The sequence below is a fragment of the Balaenoptera physalus genome (genome assembly GCF_965194825.1).
Source record: "Balaenoptera physalus genome assembly, chromosome: 13".
Lineage (NCBI taxonomy): Eukaryota > Metazoa > Chordata > Mammalia > Artiodactyla > Balaenopteridae > Balaenoptera > Balaenoptera physalus.
Window position 1 is genome coordinate 86,480,046 of NC_138892.1, and position 21,174 is coordinate 86,501,219.

At 40.6% G+C, this 21,174-nt stretch overlaps 1 protein-coding gene across 3 annotated transcripts in view; it reads left to right on the forward strand.

The window, feature by feature from the left end:
• Nucleotides 1-21,174, forward strand: part of ITPR2 (inositol 1,4,5-trisphosphate receptor type 2) — a 524,966-nt gene that overhangs the window by 441,559 nt on the left and 62,233 nt on the right. For all 3 annotated transcript variants that reach the window (XM_082419572.1, XM_082419571.1, XM_082419573.1), the window contains 3 exons: nucleotides 4,202-4,294; nucleotides 14,398-14,528; nucleotides 15,629-15,794. In XM_082419572.1, the coding sequence (XP_082275698.1) occupies nucleotides 4,202-4,294; nucleotides 14,398-14,528; nucleotides 15,629-15,794 (390 nt within the window). The remainder of the gene's footprint in view (nucleotides 1-4,201; nucleotides 4,295-14,397; nucleotides 14,529-15,628; nucleotides 15,795-21,174) is intronic.

Below are 21,174 nucleotides of genomic sequence, written 5' to 3' on the forward strand. Positions count from 1 at the left end.
GCTAAGAGGATCACAGATGAACGATGATGGAGGCAATGTTTTCTTTCATTCCTTTGAAAACATTTTCTTGTTCACTAAGAGCTCACGAGTGTGAAATACCCCTACGCTGTATGTTAGCTGACAGTGTGCATAGGAAAATCTTCATAAAAGAAACGTCACCTGAGCTCAGTCTCAGTACAGAAGTTTCAACAGTGTTGACTGTACTCCCGGGGACAGTTGACAATTTCAGTGCAGGGTAATAGCTTTGGGATTCTTTCTCTTGGGGGATGTCTCCCCCAAGAACTTCCAGCATCATTCACAACCATTATGTCATACATGTTTGCTCACAGTACATTATATTATACTTGAATAGTTGAAAAGTATAAATGCTTTGATTTGGAAACCATCAGATAGTCAGAAAATTTGCTATAGAAAAAATGCTCAAAATATTGTCATTAAGGGGCTCTGTCCGTGAATATGTGGCTGTCAGAATTTCTGTGTGATATTTATTTTTATTGTCTGACTGGTTAGACATCACCCATTTATACTCACTGTGATTCTTGTGGTATGAAGGGTGATTCTTTCCATCTTACTTTGGATTTTTTATTTATTATGCTCCCTAATGGTTTCTTCTTTCCCCCTTTCCAACATTTTGTTGTTTTGGTTAAATTTTGTTCTTACTCTCTTTCCTCCTCTACTGTTTTGCTGGATGGACATTGCAGTTCTGCATTTTGCTGATAGTTTCTCTGGGTGATTCCACTGCCTATGGATTGCAGAGAAGGAAACCACAAAATGACTCTCTCTTTCTTCAAACCATCAAATTTAAAAGCAGGATTTAATTAGTGGTGCTTTTAGAATATGGGATAATTAAGTGGCATTTAGATCTATTATTTAGTCTAAGTGATCAAGGCACAGAATAGAAATAACATATACATAGATTGAAAGTTATTAAACTTGAGACTGAATTTCAGACCTAGGTAGTAGTCTTTATTCACAGACACATAGTATATGTTCTGTTATGGCCTTTCTTTTTCTCCCTTAAATGTTACTTTGTCTAGAGTTTTATAGGTGTAAATATTTGGAGGGAAAGCTCATGTATATAAATACCCCCAAAACCCCACATGTACTAAACTATCTGTGAATCATAAACTATCTGTTCTCAAAATTCTTTGTCTTAATTATTTACCAGGCATGATCACATTGAGTTATTCAGTACAGAGTGAGTCTGACACTGAAGCATCAGAATTTCTGAATTTAAATGTGTACAGTCATTATTGTTTTATGAATCTTGTAGTAAATAATTTTAATTGTGTTATTTAAAAAGTAAGTTAGTGTCCAGAGGAATGGATAAAGAAGATGTGGTACATATATACAATAGAATATTACTCAGCCATAAAAAGGAACGAAATTGGGTCATTTGTAGAGATATAGATGGACCTAGAAACTGTCATACAGAGTGAAGTAGGTCAGAAAGAGAAAAACAAATATTGTATATTAAAGCATATATGTGGAATCTGAAAAAATTGGTATAGGTAATCTTCTTTACAAAGCAGAAATAGAGACACAGAAGTCGAGAACAAACGTATGGATACCAAGGGGGACGGGGGTGGGGGATGAATGGGGAGATTGAGATTGACGTATATATACTATTGATACTATGTATAAAATAAATAACTAATGAGAACCTACTGTATAGCACAGGGAACTCTACCCCGTGCTCTGTGGTGACCTAAATGAGAAGGAAATCCAAAAAAGAGGGGATATATGTGTACATATAGCTGATTCACTTTGCTGTACAGTATAAACTAACACAATATTGTAAAGCAACTATACTCCAATAAAAAAAAATAAGTTAGCGTCATTATATTATGAATATATTTTCTTTAGAAATATAAAAAAGTCTTCTTTCCTGTTTTTTACAAAATAGGAAGCACGAAAACTAAAATGTCAAGATCTTCACTAAAAATATTTACACATATTTATATAAAAAGTTGTTAAACAAGAGAAAGCATTTGTAAATACTATTAAAACCTGGCATACAAGAACAGCTAACAAAGTTAAACTCTTGATTCTTCATAGACTGAGAGTTTTTGTTTCATAGAGAGTGTATGTGGTACCATGCCCTGGAAGAAGCGCTCATATTTTCATAAAATTTTAAATTTAATTTCTAATACTATATATTATGTCCGTGGATATGTAGCATAAAGTTTATTCTTTCAATTATTGAAAACTATTTTCTCCCAAAGTTGAGTGAAATTATCAAAGATAACACATCTAGGGAGCAAGTGAAACTGGGAATGTAGAAGTACACAGTTCTTCAGTGAATGTGAAGAAATCAGTGAACAAAGAGAGAAGGTTGAGGTTCTAGAGCTGAATGGCAGGAGCGTCACAGGTGGATATGAGAGCAGAGGACCAATAATTTGCAAATGGCCTTGGGAGTTTAGGACAATGCATATCCCACCTCTGGCACCAGTGGAATCTTACTCCGTAGATGCAGGAGCCTGCACTTGACGGTGTTCAGGGGAATCCATGTCTTAGACAAGCCCAAGGAGTTGGCGGGAAGGTAGTGTTGACAAGCGGAGGTTCCAGTGTCTCTCCCGCTGCCCCCTCTTCCCCATCCTCGGTGCTGCCCTCCTGTTTCTACCCTCATTTCCTCTCCCCAGAAAACGGCAGAAACTTCCCAGGTGGCTTCCCCCCGCTCAGCCTCTCTTCTGCTTGTGCAAGTCATTCATTCCTACCACAGTTCTGATTCTGTGTCTTACGGGTTTGAAAACTTTGCTGGGCCCTGGGCTGGCTGTGGGATGCTTGGTTTAAAATCATTAACCTAGAAGCTCTGCCTTGTCTGTGCCCTTGCTGGCCTCTGTACCTTTTGTCATAGGATTGTACCTGGAATTGCCCCCTTTACCCTCTACCTCATCTTCCTGTGTGTAAATCCTGTCTCCTCTAGATGGATCCTTCTCCAAAAACCTTTGTTTTTTCCTTTCTAGAATTCACCTCTCCCTTTCTGAACGCACTACCTCACTTTACGTGTACCCCACTCCCTCCATTCAACTATAATTATGTCTGTACCCGTCTGTATTCCCTAATTGATTGTGGGTTCTCCAAGGCCCTGACTCTGACTCCTCAGAGCCTAGCACGAAGTCAGTAAATATTAATGAAGGGAATGGCTCCTGGGGAACACTCAGGAACCCTGCCTCTCTGACCACTTGACGCTCACTCCACACCCGTGACATACCCGTCCTTTCTGCCATGCTGCCCCAGTCAGGGTGCGGGGAGGTAAAGTCTGCGGCTTCCCTTCCTCGTGGACCCGAGCTCTCAGCTCCAGAGCTTGTGTTGGTGGCAACTCCAGGCCTGGTCCCTCTCCTCATCACACGTCCTAACTCCAGCCACCCTTCTCCACTTCTGCCTTCACCTCATCAAACAATCAGGCTAACCTTGGTGGGTGCTGCCCTGAAATGCACTTGAATATTTCTTCAGTATATAAAAATGAACTTAATCTTCTCCCCCCACCTTCTGGACTTTCCTTGGTGGCTCCGTGTGAAAAACAGGTTTGAGAGGAATGAACCTCTTCATGTTGTATTTGTTACTAACAACAAAATTTGTTATATGAAACTTGTTTTACACAGATAAGAAGGTTACTATTTTCTTTTCTATCGGGACCAGGGAGATAGGGGGTAAAGATGGATCCTTGGGAACTAAGGAAGAAAGATTCTGAACAGGGATCTGGCAGAAGATTCTTGCTTCCCTGAGATGTTTGATGTCCTGTTCCCGGGAACCCACATTTACCATTAAGAGATGCCACCTCCTGCTCGCCCTACCTCAGCCATGGGCACCAGTGGCTGAGAGCTCAGGGGTACCAGCTACGCTGGGGGAACATGTTTCTGGCATTTCCAAGCCAGAGCCCTGAATGCATTTGGCCATGGGAACATTGTTACACATGGTGGTTAGGGCCTGCAGTATTACTAGTAGTTTATCTCAGCCACTTTAGAAAGATAGAAAAGGCTTTTAGTGGGTTGGCCCATGAACCTATTCTCTATTTATAAAATTGATTCAGTAGGCAAAACTGTGTTCGGAGTTCCACACTAACTTAACTAAAATCTTTAGGAACACAGCTAATTTGGAGTAATAGCACCTTTTATTTATGTGCCTTTGTAATTTGTCTGCTCATTTCTTGTCACTTGCATATTTGTCTCTATACCATGTCTCCATTGTGTGTTCTCAGGTAGCAATGCAGTTTCTGCTATGACTTTCGCTTCAATCCTGGGAACATGTGAAAAGGAAAACTGCTCACCCACAATACCAGCTTCAAATACAGGTCTGTAAAAAGGGCTCCAGGACAGCATGAACTCGATACTTCTGAAGTTATGTTTATTTGATTAAAGTTATTATAGGTTAGAGAGTTGCTCTAAAAATTTCATGGTGAGTTGAAATAGAAGAATGGAGGGTAAAAGAACCTAAAAGTTTCAAACTAGAGAAAGGATTCTCATATCCGTCATTTTGTATCCTCACCCTGTTCCTTACGTTATTTCTAATCATGAGAATTTATCAAATGTACCCTGTGGTACATGCTGCTAAAAATTCTGTTACCATATTGCAAAACCATACCACACTAAGCAAGACCCTTTCCACTGTATAGCGTTTAACTAAGAATATATTGCCTTTAACAAAGAATGGAAAAGCATGGGTTTAGAACTCAAAAGGCTTGGTTATAATCCCTGACCTGCCACTTTCTAGGTCTATGTCTTGCATATGTTATGCAAATTTCCTGGACTTCGTTCAGATGGCTTGTCCTGAAAGAGAGGAAGGAAGGAAGGAAGGGAGGGATAGAGAGAGGGAGATCTATCTAGGTACATAGGTAGGTAGGTAGATAGATAGATAAGGCATATGATACTTTCCCTGCCTCCAAAGGAACAAATGGAACCATGCATGTAAAAAGAATTTTTTAAACTCTAAACTGTTCTCGAAGGATGTGGCAGGAATTTGGAAGCTATGGCATGTGTGAAATTTAATGAACTGTAGAAGGAATTAGTGATCTGTTTCCAGAAGCAGCAAAGATTTAGGAAGCATTTAGATATTTCAAGAGTTCTGTATATAAAAAAGGAATATATTTAGTCTCTGTTATGTCTACAAAGGGCAAAATCAGACTCAGAGAAAGTGAGGGAAGCAAGGGTTAAGCACAGCGTAAGGATGGATTTCCCCACTTCCATCTGGAAGCACATTGTTTGGTCATAATGATAGAGCCTTTTTTCCCCAGGTTGCCTTTTGCCTTAAGATGTTGGACTGTTGCTTGAAGTCCAACAAAAATGGACAGTCTCTTCTACTGACTAAATGTTTCATGTTCTATGACCTAAAGGGAGAATTAAACACATGCATATGTTCCATTTCCACGTCCCAGCAGCTCAGGCACTGTAAACAACTGCCACTCAGACTTCTTTCCCCCCTGACCTCCTGGGTACCCAGTTCAGGCCTGTAAACCACAAACCAGCTCCCTGTCTACTTGTGTAGCTTAACTGTGCCCTGAAGTTTCTAAAATCCCGTTACATGCATCCTCTGGCTTATATACCTCCAATTTCTTCAGCTTCCTCACATATTACAGCGATGACTCTTCATGTAACACTCCAAGGCAAGAAGTTGAGCAGTGTCATCATGTTTAGGATCGTGCAATTTGCAGTCGCACCACACTCTTGACCCATATTTGACTGACTCTTGGCTAAAACGCCATTCTTCACTGGTTCAGCTGTCAGGCCATAAATGCCTATTCTGTGCTCACATAATTGGGAGTTTGGGATTTCAAGTATAAAACCATGCATTTATGTCTATATATTTCTGCCAACCCATAATCCCAGGCTGTCCCAGTTTGTCCTGTGAATAGAGGAGGGGCTTCTTGACCAGATGATCTCTAGGTTTCGGGTCCCTTCCAGTGCTCACGTGCCATGCGGCTCATGGTGTCTTTATGGGTCCTGATTCTATTAAGCAGAATATTCATTCTCTCTCATGTCATCCTCAAGTTTGACAAGCTCTAGAACACGGGTTGGCAAACTTGGGCCGTGGGGAAACAGGAACTGTCACCTGTTTCTATACTCCCCTCGGGCTAAGAATGGTTGCAGCTTTTTTTTTAAGTTTTTTTTTTCTTTAATGAAAAAGATGCAATGGAGACTGTATGTGACCCACAAAGCCTAAGACATTTACCATCTGGCTCTTAACAGAAAAAAAATTTTGCCAACCTCAAAAGATTTTCATTAAAGGTACTAGAAATGCTGCATGGGGACAGTGCTAAGGACAGAGTCCTTTGGCGTGTGGCCACCAGAAACATGCTTTCAGATTAACATAGTCATGTTTTGTGCATTATTCACCCACAAAGAAATCTGCCTTAAATAAACTACCATTTATCCCATGTTCCTCCTTCTTTTAAAAAACATCTCATGAGGCTCCTTCTCAAAGCCTCCTTGCCAAAGCCCAGATACATAATGTCTGCCAATATTCCCAATGTGAGGTTCGTCTGAACCCATACTGGCTTCTCTTGATCCTGACTCCTTCCCACACTATCCCTTTAATGACGTATCTTATCTGGGGGAGCAGATCAATCTCGTTTGTCAGCGGTTTGCAGAATTTGTCATAACCTCAAATTCAGATCTGCAGATGTTTCACTCTTCTTCCCATTTTCCACGATGCAAAAAAATCACAGAGAACTATTTCAAAAACTCAGACATAGTTTAAGTAGCTGGCTAGAGTTAAATAGCTCTTAGGATCTGTCGGCCACCTTGAACATCAACTTATTGTTTTAAGTACTTATCGCTTTTTTAATTCAACATTCTTTCTCCGTGACAGAGTATGAAAAAGAGTATGTTAAAAAATTTACTTTCTTGTTAGCATGAGCATTTTATAACAACATGGTCCCAAGTAGAGTAACCCTATTTCTGCCTTGCTCTTCTAAAAATTATTTCCTTTTTTTAAAAACCAAATACACTGTTAACAGTGGTTTGATTTTAAGAGCAAAATATTGGTTTGCCAGTGAACCAAGAACAAAGCTAGTGTTCCTCCCGCCAGAGTCTCTAAAGGCGGCTGAGCCAGGGGCCCAGCACGGCAGCTGAGCCAGCAGCGCTCAGCCAGCCCTCAGCATCCAGAAGCCCGAAGGGACAGTGAGGGAGCTGCTGAAGCCCCCTCTCCGAGAATGAGCTCCTCTAGGTCATACATGTACGGACACATCCCAGGATGTTGCCACCCGACTCTGTGCAAGTCTGCAAAGCTTAGGCTTTATGCAATTTCCCAGGCATTGTTGTAGATGCTCAACCAGGTATTCTAGCGTAATTGTTTCATACAGTCTTACTCATTGTGACATTTTGATCTTGGCATTTAACAGAATGGAGTGAGTGTTTTTGTAAAATAGGAATTTAGTTAAATCAGATCAGTACAAATCCTCAGTGATGATGATGATGACGATGATGATATTAATAATTATAAAAACTCTGTGTATTCATTCATTCATTCATTCATACAGCAATATTTGTTGAGCCTCTACTATGGGCCAGCTACCATATTCAAGACAGTGTTGAATAAAAAAATAATCCTGGACATTATGAAACTATAAAATAGTGAGGGAAGCATAAAAAGTTACAAAATACAGTACTGCAAATGGTGCTATGATAGGTAATCACAAGAGAGCCTAGCTGTAGATAAACAGAGAGGCCCTTCTGGGGAAGATTATTTAAACTGAGACTTGGAGGCTGAAAGGCCAAGAGAAAGAAGGAGCCGTTCTGGGCACAGGGAACAGCATGAGTGAAGGCCTTGAAGCATGTCCAAGGATAGATAGATGCTACTAAGTATCCTCATATTATAGGTAAAAACACTGAAGGACAGAGACATTAAGTTCACAGCTAGTAAATCAATCTAGATCTCTGATTCCAAGGCCTGTGCTCCAACCTTCTAAATCTTATTGCCTCCTAATTAAAGGATTAATCTCTATAAATTATTTCTTTCCTAACCAAAATTTAGAGATGGTTAAAATTCTGCCTAATATTGCCTTCCCCATAGAATGCTTGGATAGCTGTTCTTTATGCGTATTGTCTTCTGAAGGCAATTTCTTAAAAAAAAGTAAATCTTCTCTATTATGTATTTATCAACTGGAGTTGATTCTCTCCCCTCTTCCCCTGCCCTGAGGACATTTGGCAATGTCTGGAGACATTTTTGGTTGTCATAATTCTGGGAGGAGTTTTACTAGCATCTAAACATCTCACAATGCAGAGGACAACGCCCCCCCAACCAAGAATTATCCAGCCCCAAATGTCTACAGTGTTGAGGCTGAGAAAGTCTGTTCTGTCACAAAGTCTGTTTGGGTATTGGGTTATACCTCCGAATGCAAACGCATTAAAGACTTCCCATAATACTGCTATCACCCGTCATTTTCACCTAATACATTACACAAAGAACAGAACTTCCCTTTTCCCTGTGGACAAAAGGGGACAGTTCTTCCAGGTGTATTGCCCCAGGGGCAAAGTCTGCGGGTTTTTTTTTTAGGCTCGACCTGAACTGGGAGCTGTGGGTATGATTTTGCAGGGAAAGCTCCCAGAGTAAGGAGGAAAGAATCCTGGAGGGATTTCAGCACGGGGGGGTGTGACAGAGACTATGGTGGGATCCAGAGATGGTGGCAGTAGCTTTTCACGGTTAGGCATCATTTGTAAATCAGTATTAAAAACTACAGGCAAGCCTGTATTAATATGCTCTTTCTTCTGTGACCTTCTTACATTTGACATGGTAAGTGATAAAATCCATTTGATTGAAAACTCTGCGGATCTGACCTTGTAGCCCCTGCCACCTTTAAATCTTGGCCACGTGTGTCTGACTGCAAAAGTAGAACGAAAGCCAGAACCTGGTGTTTGTGGGGCAGCGTGTGTCACTTAGATGTAAAAATAACTTTGCTACGTCTAAGACCAGGATGAAATTTGAATTTGCAAGCCCTAGCGTGCATTTGTGAAGGCCTTGGTTTGTTACCTAGTGGACAGCAGGTCCACATTACAAAAGGCCCAGACACGCGCAGTAGCGTGATAACAAGCCTCGGGGGGTGGGAGGCTGAGCGGCCAGCTCCTGAGGAGGCGCCATAGGTGCGGGTAGAGCCATCCTCCCAGAGGCAGCGGATTCTCCTGGCAACTGGCAACTGACTGCCGGTGAAGAGAAAAACAGAAATCTTTTATTTCATTTGCTGCAGACCTCCCTGACTTCCTAGACAAAAATGTTCTCCTAAAAAAAAAAACCCGAAACTGATTTTCTAGAAAAGTAAGGCCTTTTTGAGGCAAAAAAATTATTTGCAATTATTTTCTAAGTAAAGATCATTTGAATGTACAGGAAAAAAGAGGTTTACAGGTGTCCGACATTTATGAGTTATTCAAATTGAATATAGTTTGGTATTTTACTTTAATAAAAAAGATGGATGTATAGCAGAACCGGTCAGTCTTTATGTCACTCTACCTTTGGCTTCCCACTGGGTGCCCCGTGTTTTAAATTTTCTTTTCCTAAAGTTTTTTAAAATCAACAATTCCATATTGAGGTGATTGTGATTAAAGGTTAAGGCCAAGAAACAAGAGGTTCTCAGTTGTACTCAGAGTTTCAAATATGTCTCAATGACAATCTATTGCTTTTAAGAAACCATTAAAAAAAGGAATAACTTAATTGTTAAAGCAGAAAAAAATGGCATTAATAAATACTTTTATTCATGCATGTCCAGAAAACTTTATAGACTAACATCTCAGATCAGGGGGAAGTATTTCAGAGTCAATAGAATATATTTTTATTCCTTTCCTCATATGAAACATCCCTATTATGAATTAAGAAAAAATCCTTTCTAATACTCCTAAACTGAAAATGAGGATAATTTAACCTCATATTGTTTAAGTGTAGAATTTGTTGGTTATATTAAAACTATAACTTTACATGAGATTTGACAGCCATCTCTCAATAATAATGCTAATTATGATACTTGGAATTTATTACACCCTAAATATATGCCAAGCAATGTTCTAAGTTCTTTACATGAATATACTTAGTTCTTTTAAAATGTCTCCACATTAAAGTCTATTTCCACTAATTCTTCCTTTATGCATGTAAACAACAAGGACGTGTCCTCTCACTTCTTTTATAACCACCTCTGTTTTCATCATTACCCCTTTGCCACCATTAGCTAGATCATTGTTCTTGCACCTGAAATCTTTTCCTTGCTACCATCTGTTCTCTTTCTTCTTATATACACTCTTGGGTCCTAATTGAACCTTCTTCTGCATTCTCTTATCCCCCCAAACTAATATCCTATTAATCTCCTTCCTTTCAGTACTAAATTTTTCTATAAAGCAATTGACCTACACTCTCTCCTTCAATTTCTGAATCAACCATCTTCTCTTAAACTATTTGCCATCTTCCTATGACATCTTCCTATGCTTTTCCTGATGACCTAGTTGTTAAATCCAGTGACCTTTTCTTGTTTCTCATTGCCTTTGACCCTTCTGTAATTTTGATGTTTTTTTGATACTCTCTTCATCTTTAAATTATCATCTTCCTTAATTTTGGATCACAATACTCTCCCAGCTCTTGTCCTCTCTAGCCTTTTAAAAGTCTTCTTGTCCGATAAACGTAAAAATCATCTGAGATTCTTTCCTTGTCTTCATCAAAGCCCCGGCATCCAGTTCTTCCTTCCAAATGGTCTGTTTCTGTGGTTTAGTGAGACCATCCTTTCCCAGGTCACCGCTGGCTGGAAGCTTCAGTCTGATACTTCACATTGCCGTCTCCTTCATACCGAGTCCCGCCAGCTCCCCATCTTTCATCCTTTCCATTCTCACAGCCATTACTCTGTTTGAGGCACATAGCACATCATGCCTGAATTATTGCAACTGCCTCCTAAGTGGTCTTTCTACCTCCAGTTATTCTCTCCTCCTCAATTTACCCACTATATCACCACTAGGCTACTTGTCAGAAATCACTGCTTTGAATATGTCCTTCCCTACCCCCAACTCAAGATGTCCACAATGCTCCATTACCTCCCAACTAAAATCCAAACTCCCTAGAGCTTTTCAGAGAGCTGCCAGTTTATCTCCAGCCATATCTTACACCCCTCTGCATACTGGTATTATTGGCTCTTCATCATATAAGCAATTTTTTAAACTCTGGGGCTCTCTGCCCGTGCCATGTGAAATGCCTATCTACTGCTGTCTTAGTCCATTGAATATTCAAGGCAAACTCAGAGTCTGCATTAATTAGAGGGACTCCCCACTCATTATCATTAGTATTAAAAGTTCTCTCTCTGTTCTGATCTCTTTGCACCGCTCTTGTGGCTTTTATCGTGTGTTAATTTGTCTTGTTATTTAAGTTCATGTTTTATCTCATACTGCTTTGCCAACTAGATGCTAAATCACCTTTCTTCTGTTTAAAATTCTCCGGTGACTCCCCATAGCTTTCAGGATAAAGTTTAAACTCTTCAGCTTGGTGTATGATTCTCTCCATAATCTGGCCCCTACCTACTTCTCTTCTTACAGCTCCCGCACTCATCTGCCTATCCCAGAGGCCCTGGCATCCCAATCCACCTGCCGTTCCCCAGACACTCCAGATGTTTTTTCATGCCTGTTTGCCTTTGCTCATCCCATTTTATGTGCCTGGAATGTCTTCACTGATCTTACTGGCCAACCATGCCCTCTTTCAATATTCAACCCAGGTGCCCCCTCCTTTAGGATGCTGCCCCCGACACCCCAGCCCATGAGATGCTCATCCATCCTGCCTCCTCAGTACCCATGGTACTGCACTGCCTTTGTTCATCTGCTACCCACATTTCCTAGGGGACCATAAGTTTCCTGAGGGCTGCAGCACTTTCATCTTCCCACTTGTATTTCTAGCACCTAACGCAAGGGCTCTTGATATATTGAAATGAAGCAGGTTTGGAATGGGGAAAGCTGGTTATGTAGGTAGGTCTCCACAAGGTGGCATTTATTTAGGTGAATTCATCGTGACTCAGGGCCTGGCTCTCAGCCTGAAGGCCTGGGAACTTGGCTTAACATATTATGAGTAGATCCGTCTCACAAAGATAAAACCTTATTAATCAAGCTCCTAGAGGCTACTGTGTAAAACTGGGATGCCCAAGCACTAGTTATGGAGTGAGTGGACTTGACTATGGCTGGCATTGACCCTGACCTGGGCACTCTCCACCTGTTTACATGTCACACAGAAAGCCAATTCTCTTTATGTATTTGCAGCCAATCTATTTTATTTCACAATGGCTAATCATGTGAATTGTGTGTGGATTTTACTAGCTCACCTCTTATGAAAGAGCAAACAACCTTGCTTCTGAATTATTGGGGAGAGATGGGAGCACTTTCCTGTAGCTTCCATAAACTGATTAATCTGGCACTTAATAAGTCTTTAGTAAACATTGGTGTCACAGGACCAGGTAGTTGCTGATTAAATAAATGAATGCAGATCCTGCCACTAGATAGAAAAGATTGATCGAAAGTCTGACCATGGCAAAGTAGTATATAGACATACTGCACGTGACTGCATTGCTGGAAAACCATATTTCTCTTCAAAAATTCCTTTAACTCTCTTACACATTTCTAACGATTTTCTTCACATTCTTCCTAGCCATCACCACCACCAGGTGTCGGGGACCTAACCAAGCACTTTGCAGACTGAGCTTTCTCACTGTCTTCTCTGCCTTTCTTGCCTCTTCTGCTGTTCTGACTGCTGGCACCGCAAGCTTTACTTCTTCCTCGTTTCTCCTGTCTCCAAAAGCGGCTTTATTTCTTCTACTTTCTAAGTCAGAATGTGCCTTGGTGCTCACCTCTACGGTAAGTGGTCCAGCACAGACTCTGCTGATATCTTTGATGCTGCATTTGATGCTTGCCCATCTCTGACTTCCACCCTCCTCTTGAGAAGCATGTTTTAGAAGGAAGCAGCTCTGAATAAAGGGAAAATGCCAGATCCCTCGTCCATGTGATGTTAACGTCAGCTTACAAGAAGAAAATCAACCTTTTCATGACAAAGTACCAGACAGGCTATTTGTAGTGGATCAGGTACACAAAATTATCAATAGAAGGATTCTTTTTCTTTTTCCTTTGGTGGTGGTTGTTTTTTGTTTTATTATTATTTATTTATTTATTTATTTATTTTTGGCTGTGTTGGGTCTTCGTTTTCTGTGCGAGGGCTTTCTCTAGTTGCGGCGAGCGGGGGCTACTCTTCATCGCGGTGCGCGGGCCTCTCACTATCGTGGCCTCTCTTGTTGCGGAGCACAGGCTCCAGACGCGCAGGCTCAGTAGTTGTGGCTCACGGGCCTAGTTGCTCCGCGGCATGTGGGATCTTCCCAGACCAGGGCTCGAACCCGTGTGCCCTGCATTGGCAGGCAGATTCTCAACCACTGCACCACAAGGGAAGCCCCAGTGGTTGTTGTTTTTACATTCACGCCATGACATGCAGACTGGCTACACCATTCCAAAATTCAGTGCCACTGTGGTTCTTTAATCTTGTAACAAGAAAAGTACATTTCTGTTTACTTAATTTAGGAAAGCCTGATTCTAGTATCCAATTTGGTGTGAATTTTTTATTATTTTAAATGACTGAGAGATTACTACCATATTTGGTAACTTTATCTTTAAACAAAATAAGACTAGGAATTTTTCTGTCACATTATATTTTTTTATCCCTCTCCGTTTGTCCCTAAATATTTTCACATAAACACATTCACATAAAATAAATTATTTACGTGAAATAAATTGTTTACATAAATGCATCGTGCTTCTTATCTGTAGCTCCATGCTGGTCATTCAGAAAGCTTAGACACTTACTAAAGAAATGAAATAGTATTTGCCCCAATTTGTGAGCACTTAACTTACTGTGGGTATGCCAATCTCTGTACAAAGTGTTTTACATACCTTAAATATAATCCTTAAATAACACTCTGAAGGGCTTAATCCTTAAACAGACCTCCCCATTTTACAGATGAGGACGTTGAGATTAAGTAACTTGCCCAAGTCCCAGTTCTGCAACAGAGTAGAATTTAAAGCTGGCTTCACCTAGCTTCCTTGTACAAGCTCTTTCCCCCCGCAATACTTTTGCTTCCTGGGTGAGTTGACTGTCTTTTCAGAAGGTCTTACTGAAATCTCCCCACATCACGACAACACGCAATGAATATTAGCTTTCTTATATTCTGTCCTTTTCATTCTGTCATTTTCCACTGATGGAAGAAAAAATGATTTGGGGATATTATATGTGTGCTTTATGAGTCGGTGTCAGTCACGGGCTTCACGGGCTGCCGCATAGAAAATACGTGTTATATCCCTTCAAAAAACTGTGTCCTGACACAGTTATAAAGAAATAGATCTTTGACAGTACATAAGAGTGTGCTTTAAAAGCACGAGGTTGCTGTACTTTTTGACTTGTTTGTTTTTGTAGCTGCTGAGGAGTATGAAGATGGAATTGAAAGGACGTGTGACACCCTCCTTATGTGCATTGTGACTGTCCTGAACCAGGGCCTCAGGAACGGCGGCGGCGTGGGAGATGTGCTGAGAAGACCCTCAAAAGATGTAAAAGCTGGAGAAAAATGGTTTTTCAAGAAGCACATGATCTTGTTTTAACCTTTCTTAGCAGCATTTACAATATGGTTTTTGTTTTCAGGGTACTGTATGTTATCTTGTTTGCTTTAACAGTATCACGGTGGCCATTGAAACCAATTCGTTGTATACTGGGATTACATAGAAACAGCTGATGTCCTAGAAATCTATGTATGTCAGTAGGGTCACGAACTCTGCCCACCTTTGAACTGTATATTGCGACTATAGTCTTTATGGAGGAGTTGATTGTTACATACATCACAGAAACCAGGCTGCCTTTTGTCTCTCAGGTTTCTCAGGCATGAAGATTTACTCTTTGCCTCTGAATAGGAACAGCCTCTATTATTTATCCACGAGGAATATCAAATCTGAACAAATTCTAACGGGATTTCGTATATTCCAATGGCAAGGCTGAAAAATTTCTCATTGGCTACAACGTCTCAAGTGCCACCCTGGGAGCTTGAATAATCTCAGTCCTCCAACAGGCCAGCCGGATCACATTGTCCGTTCATCTCATGTTTCCTCATCTATGAAACATCTAGGCTATCTGATCTCTAATGTGTATTTTAATACCGTTTGTCAAGTAGAAGTAAGCCTGAGTTGAATGTACTTAACTCTGTAAGGCCAAGAACAAAATCGACTCCAGAAATGGACGGATCATTAGATCGCCCTCAAGTCTCTAATCTCTGACCTTTGGGACTGGTATTTGTCTACCTTTTGTGCAGCTTCTGGGATAGGGGCCCACTGCACCAAAATGCATTTAGCACAATGACACGTAAAGTGGTTTTTAATACACAGTAAGTCCCTCCCTTGGAGAGGAAAAGTGCAAGTCCTAGGGAATGGAAGGGGTCTGGGAACAGACTGGAAAGTTTTCCTCACAACACTTAAAGAAAACGAAGATAGAAAGTGGGTCTTATTTTTCCAACTTGGAATACTATTCATATTTAGCAAACAATGATTGAATATATACTTTCTGCTAGACAATATGCTAAATCAACATGCCTCGAAAATGTGTGTATATGTATATATACACAATGGGGTTTTTTTAAATGTTTTAAAATTTTTTATTTCAGGAGCCCTTGTTTGCTGCCCGAGTGGTGTATGACCTTCTTTTTTATTTCATTGTCATCATCATCGTTCTTAACTTGATTTTTGGGGTTATCATTGATACTTTTGCGGATCTCAGAAGTGAAAAACAGAAAAAAGAAGAAATTCTAAAGACAACCTGCTTCATCTGTGGTAAGTGTTCTCAAGATACTAAAATAATAGAGAAAGAAACTGCCCAGTAGAAAGGAGGGACTAGAATGATTTTTGTTTGCCATGCTTTGGAAAAAATTATTTCAAAATGAAAGCTGGACAAAATTCAGATTATATAACAGCGTTGGACTGGGATACTCTGCTTCCAGAAAAAGCAGAAGAATTACATCCCAAAGCTAACTTGTCATTATTTCTGCAATTTGTATGATTCTCTGACTATAGTATGTGTTACAAAATACCAAAAGGTTCCACCAACTGGCAAACAGATTTTTAATCACAGTAACATATTGATTAAACAATAGAATGATTTCTACTTTATTTTGCTAGGTTATGAATCCACAGATGATTTTCCCAGCAGCTTGAACTTCTACTCACTGGCAGCGCTTTGTTTTTGATTCTGAGTTGTGCTTTCTCTCAGTTTCTGTCACTCTCTCCCTCCCTCCCTCTCTCTCTCACACCCTGTCCTCCTATTCTTCTATCGTTAGCTCTCTCAGGCCCACCCAACCTTCTCTTTGTCCTCATTATTTCCTTTGGCTCTACCCTCTGCTTCATAGACCTTAGCCCTTTCTGGCTTTAGTCGTCTCTGTAGCTGGCTGAGTCGCCCTAGGATCCTTCCCCCTCCTTGAATAATCATCAACTCCTGGTGATACTCACCATCTATTTTTCCATGTCAAGCTGAAGAATCTTTTTGATAAAAGTCACGAAACAAACATAAGGGCCTCACTACGATGTTTATTCTCTATAACTTGAACTGGACCTGCAATAAATCCCCTTCCTTCCTTGGTTCACCTTTTATCAACTGTCTCATTTCCCTGAATGGTTCTTCCAAGCCTTTCCAACATCCCTCCAACAGGTGGGAGTATGCCAGATATTAACCTGTGATCAGGATCTGTATTCCGAGGAAACAAACACAAATTAGACATGCCCTTTGGGGTGTCCACAATCTGTTGTGGAATACAGACACAATAAATATCAGTGCTATCTAACGCATTAAGGGAAATGATGGAGAAGTTTACGGGTTGTTAACATCTCGTTGGGTTGTGTTAGGGGGCAGCCAAGGAAGGGTCAAGAAAGGTTTCTTAGAAGAAATGGTGATGGAGCTGATGGTAAAAGATGGAAGGGAAGAACTTTCCTGGTAGTCCAGTGGTTAAGACTCCACGCTGCCAATGCAGGGGGCACGGGTTCGATCCCTGGTCGGGGAACTAATATCCTGCATGCCACATGGTGCAGCCAAAAAAAAAAAAAAAGGTGGAAGGGAGAGAGCCATATCCAAGTGGGCAGAAGCAGAGTGGCCAGCAGAAGGAAAGGCGTCGAGGGGTGAACAGCATGAGTAGAATCTTCATTTCCTGTAAACAGCTCAGTGTTTCTGGAGTATAAGTTTCAGAGCAGGGCAATGCCAGCAAAAGAGATTGGCCAGATCATATGTGGCCTTTTATATTAGAAAGCGTGGACTTCATCCTATGGACTTACAGAGGACGGCGAACAATTAAAGAATTTTAAGTAGAGGATGCAGGGTCTAATTTTTATTTTCGAGCACTGTGGCAGCTATGGGAAGTTGTTCATCAGGGGACAATATTGGAGGCAGAGTAACTAGGTAGAAGGTTATTGCCATAGTAACTAGGTAGAAGGTTATTGCCAGAGTCCGTGAGAGGTAACAAAACCTTGATCCGGGAGAGGTAGTAGTGGCAGTATTCAGGATTAGAGGACAAAGTTAAGAAATATTGGGGAGACAGAATTTTTAAATCTCAACGGTTTGGCTTGGAATGGATATGAGAGAGCGTGGGTGCCTGGGTGGATGGCAGTACCAACGGTTGAGTTTGAGAATAGAAGAAGAAAAACAATTTTACATAGGCATATACTGAATTTGGCTTTGGAAGTACTGAAATTGAGGTATGTACTGCACAGCCCAGTGGGATACACTCAGCACAGAGGTCAACATGTGGGTCTGAGCCTCAGAGAAGGAGACAGTATTGGGGAAGCCTCAGCCCGTATGACATAGAAAAAGCTGGAGTGTGGAGGAAGGCTTCCAAGTGAGAGGAGGAGATGATGGGAGTTCACATGGAAAACATCAGCACTGAAAAGCTGAAAGAGAAAGGGGATCACACACTCACAAAACCTTTCCAGTCCGAATGGCGTGAGGACAACTGGGCACGTGTGGCACGTGGAAGCGAGGGGAGAAAATACCCCTGGGAACAGAAGAATTGATTGTCAACTGTGTCAAAGCAGTAACATGAACTGAAGCAGAGCCTTTGAATTCCTCGTTTAGGAGGTTTTGGAGTTTTTAGAGAGGAGTTTCCAGGAAGGTAAGGGCAGATACCAGATTGCACAGTGCTGGGGAGGGACTTGCTGGAAGGAAATGACACAAAAAGAAGAGTCTTCTCTTTATACGTCTAGATTAGATGGAGGAACACAAGATTGACATGGCGCCAGAAAGATGTTGTGCAGTAATTGGGGGATTTGGGGAAGAGAGTTATTATATAGAAGGGTGAGTCCCACAGAGGAAGAAAGATAGTATCTTTGAAGATCTTCCTGTGTCTCATGGTCTTGCCTTTACACTGCTTCCTCGAAGCCTTTTTCTTCACAATCGTAATAACTATTATGTCAGCACACTACCTCTGAAACATGGGTTCTTTGGAAAAATCTGTCAGTAGACTGAGCCTCATTCTAAGACATGATCCTGTCCCCCCTATTATAACAACAAAAGACATGAACAGCAAAAGAAGCGCATCACTTCACCCCTATTTCTGCTCTTCTGAGCTTTCCCTTCAATGTCAAAATTCTCTCTGGCTTTTCACAGTTATCAAAAAGCCTGTAACCTGTAAATTCCTTAAAATATCACAATAACCTTCATCACCAAGTTGAAATGTTTGTCTCAAATCTCATCATGAACTTCCTGCTGACCTTTTCTTCTAGCTCAGATTGCACGTTCTCTGGGTCTTATCACAAGGCCCTAGTCCTTCTCCCAACCCCTGGATCAGAGGTTCTGATTTTATCATAGACTCCTTGTCTCTTCCCTCTGCCCTTCTCTTTAACACCACTTTATGTAGATTATTGCCAAATATGCAGCCAGGGCTCCAACCTCTCTCCAGGCTTTTGTTCTTTATTTTCCATGGTTGATTGAAATTTAAAAAGGTATGACTTCCTGGCAACCAGTTTTACCATGTCTGCAAACCAGTGCACCATGCCTTTCCATCTCCTTCCTCTAACCTGGCAACTTATCTTGTCTTCTGTATTGCAATTAATGATACCCCACTGGGCTGGGAATTTCTCCATCATTTTAAGCATCTCCTTTTTCCTCTTCCAGGTGCACTAGTTACCACGTGGTAATGAATCTGCTTTCACAGTCTCACTTCCTTCCACATATTCCCACAGCCACACCTTGGTTTTTGAGGCTCACCCTGGCTCATACCCCCCAAATGGACCGTTCAGTGCTGCCAGACAGAATTTTCCACTTTGAACTCATTTCCTTACTCAAAAGCCTATCAATAACATCGTACAGTCTATAACTCTAAAATTCTGATTTTCCTGGCATATAAGGTGCCCCACAATTGGGCCCCTTCTTTTTTGCCTGCCTTTTCATCCACTGTTCTCCCATTTATAGCTCAGGTTCTGGTTCAACTGCATTATTCATCTTTAACTCTCTCTCATGTGTTCTCAGTTATGGTGTTTCTGTTTGGAATGCCCAAACTCCTAAGCTGTTGAACTACTGCCCTGTCTCTGAGACCCAGATCTAAAGCCGTTGTTCCATGAATTCAGCTTTCTCTGGTCTCACTAACCAGAAGCAAACACATCTGCTCCTAAATCTGTCGATCACAATTAACTATATAGTACTGTACACATTTTTCATTGTCTCATCTCCTCTGTTGTATACTATGCCTTACCATATTATAGAAAGTATATGAACTTTACCATCAAGTAGACATGGGTCTGCACTGGTTCCACATCCTGGCTATGTGGTCTTGGTCAAGTTTCCTTTCACCTTGAAAGTGAGGAATATAATGCCATGTTTGGGGATTGTGGTGGGTATAAATGAAATCCTGTATATAAAAATTCTTAGCTCAATGCTTTACTGAGAGTAAGCTCTCAATACGTGATAACTTCTTGTCTTTAGGAGATCCACATTTACATCTTATCCATTTTTATGCTTCCATAGTGTATATTAGGGATCATTCATAAATATTTGCTTAATGAATGACTATCCAATTAGTCACCTCCAAATTAACATTGTCTCTATACTTATGTGGCTTATAACCTATAAAAAGAAGATAAAGCAAGTAAGTCCTAAATTGCTATATACTGCAAACAAAAAACTTAGATGCACTAATTCCAAGTTATCCCAAGTTTTGTCACATGTATGGTATTGTTTCTGTGGCATACACATGTCCACAGGGATATAGGGTGATATATCAGAAGGTATTAGATCAACGTGGCCTATTTTTCAGAAGCTTCACATTTATTAACAAATTTGAGAGACCATTTACGTAAGTTAACCTGAGAGCAAATTCAAATAGTATTTTTATATTAGAACAAATACTTTGCAAAGTAGAACAAATTTAGTGTGAACATTTAAAATAAAATAGAAACTTACTTAAATATTGAAAAGTGTTTCCAAGCTCTTTTAGCTGCTAATCCCTGTGACCTCAGTAACTTAAGGGTTCTTTATTCTTTGCCCTCAAAGGGCAGAAGCATGTGGGAAGTGTTGTGATAAAGTATATCTAGATATGCATTCATTCCTGGAATCACTTACCACATATAAGATCTAATATATACCATATATATTAGAAGAACTTAATTACAGAATAATTTAAACATTCGGGATATTTGGGGGTTGTGTTAGTAGGCTATCAAATAGTTGTGATGAATCTAGAAATGGTTCTTGGAGGAGTTCGGTGTTAAATTGTGATCCAAAGGGGGAATCTAGTATCAAATAACAGAGGAGAGATTCTCCACAGTAGGAGTTGGCCCCAGGAATATTCCGAGGATGCCCATAGTAGCAACAGAAGAGGTGGGTACTGTGACAGGCAGTGAGAGCAAATGGGACTTTCCTAGCCTTGAAGACAGTGAACCAGATGTTTCAGAGTTGGGATTCAGAAAACAGTTGCTAGTGGTCCAGAAGGCGGTCATGATGAGGTGATGATGAGCACATGACAGAGCTGAAGCAGTAAGCATGGAAACAAATTGACTCTGTTGTCCACATTAACTATTAATTTTGAATTACTAGAGGTGAAAAATCCAATGAAAAGGAGATGTCGACAGACCAGGTGTGACAAAATAACAAAATGGAGAAAGGATGTGATGATAGGTCAGAACTCCTATCATAGGAGGGTCAGGTTCCTAGAATTAAAGATCTTTCTAGATGATT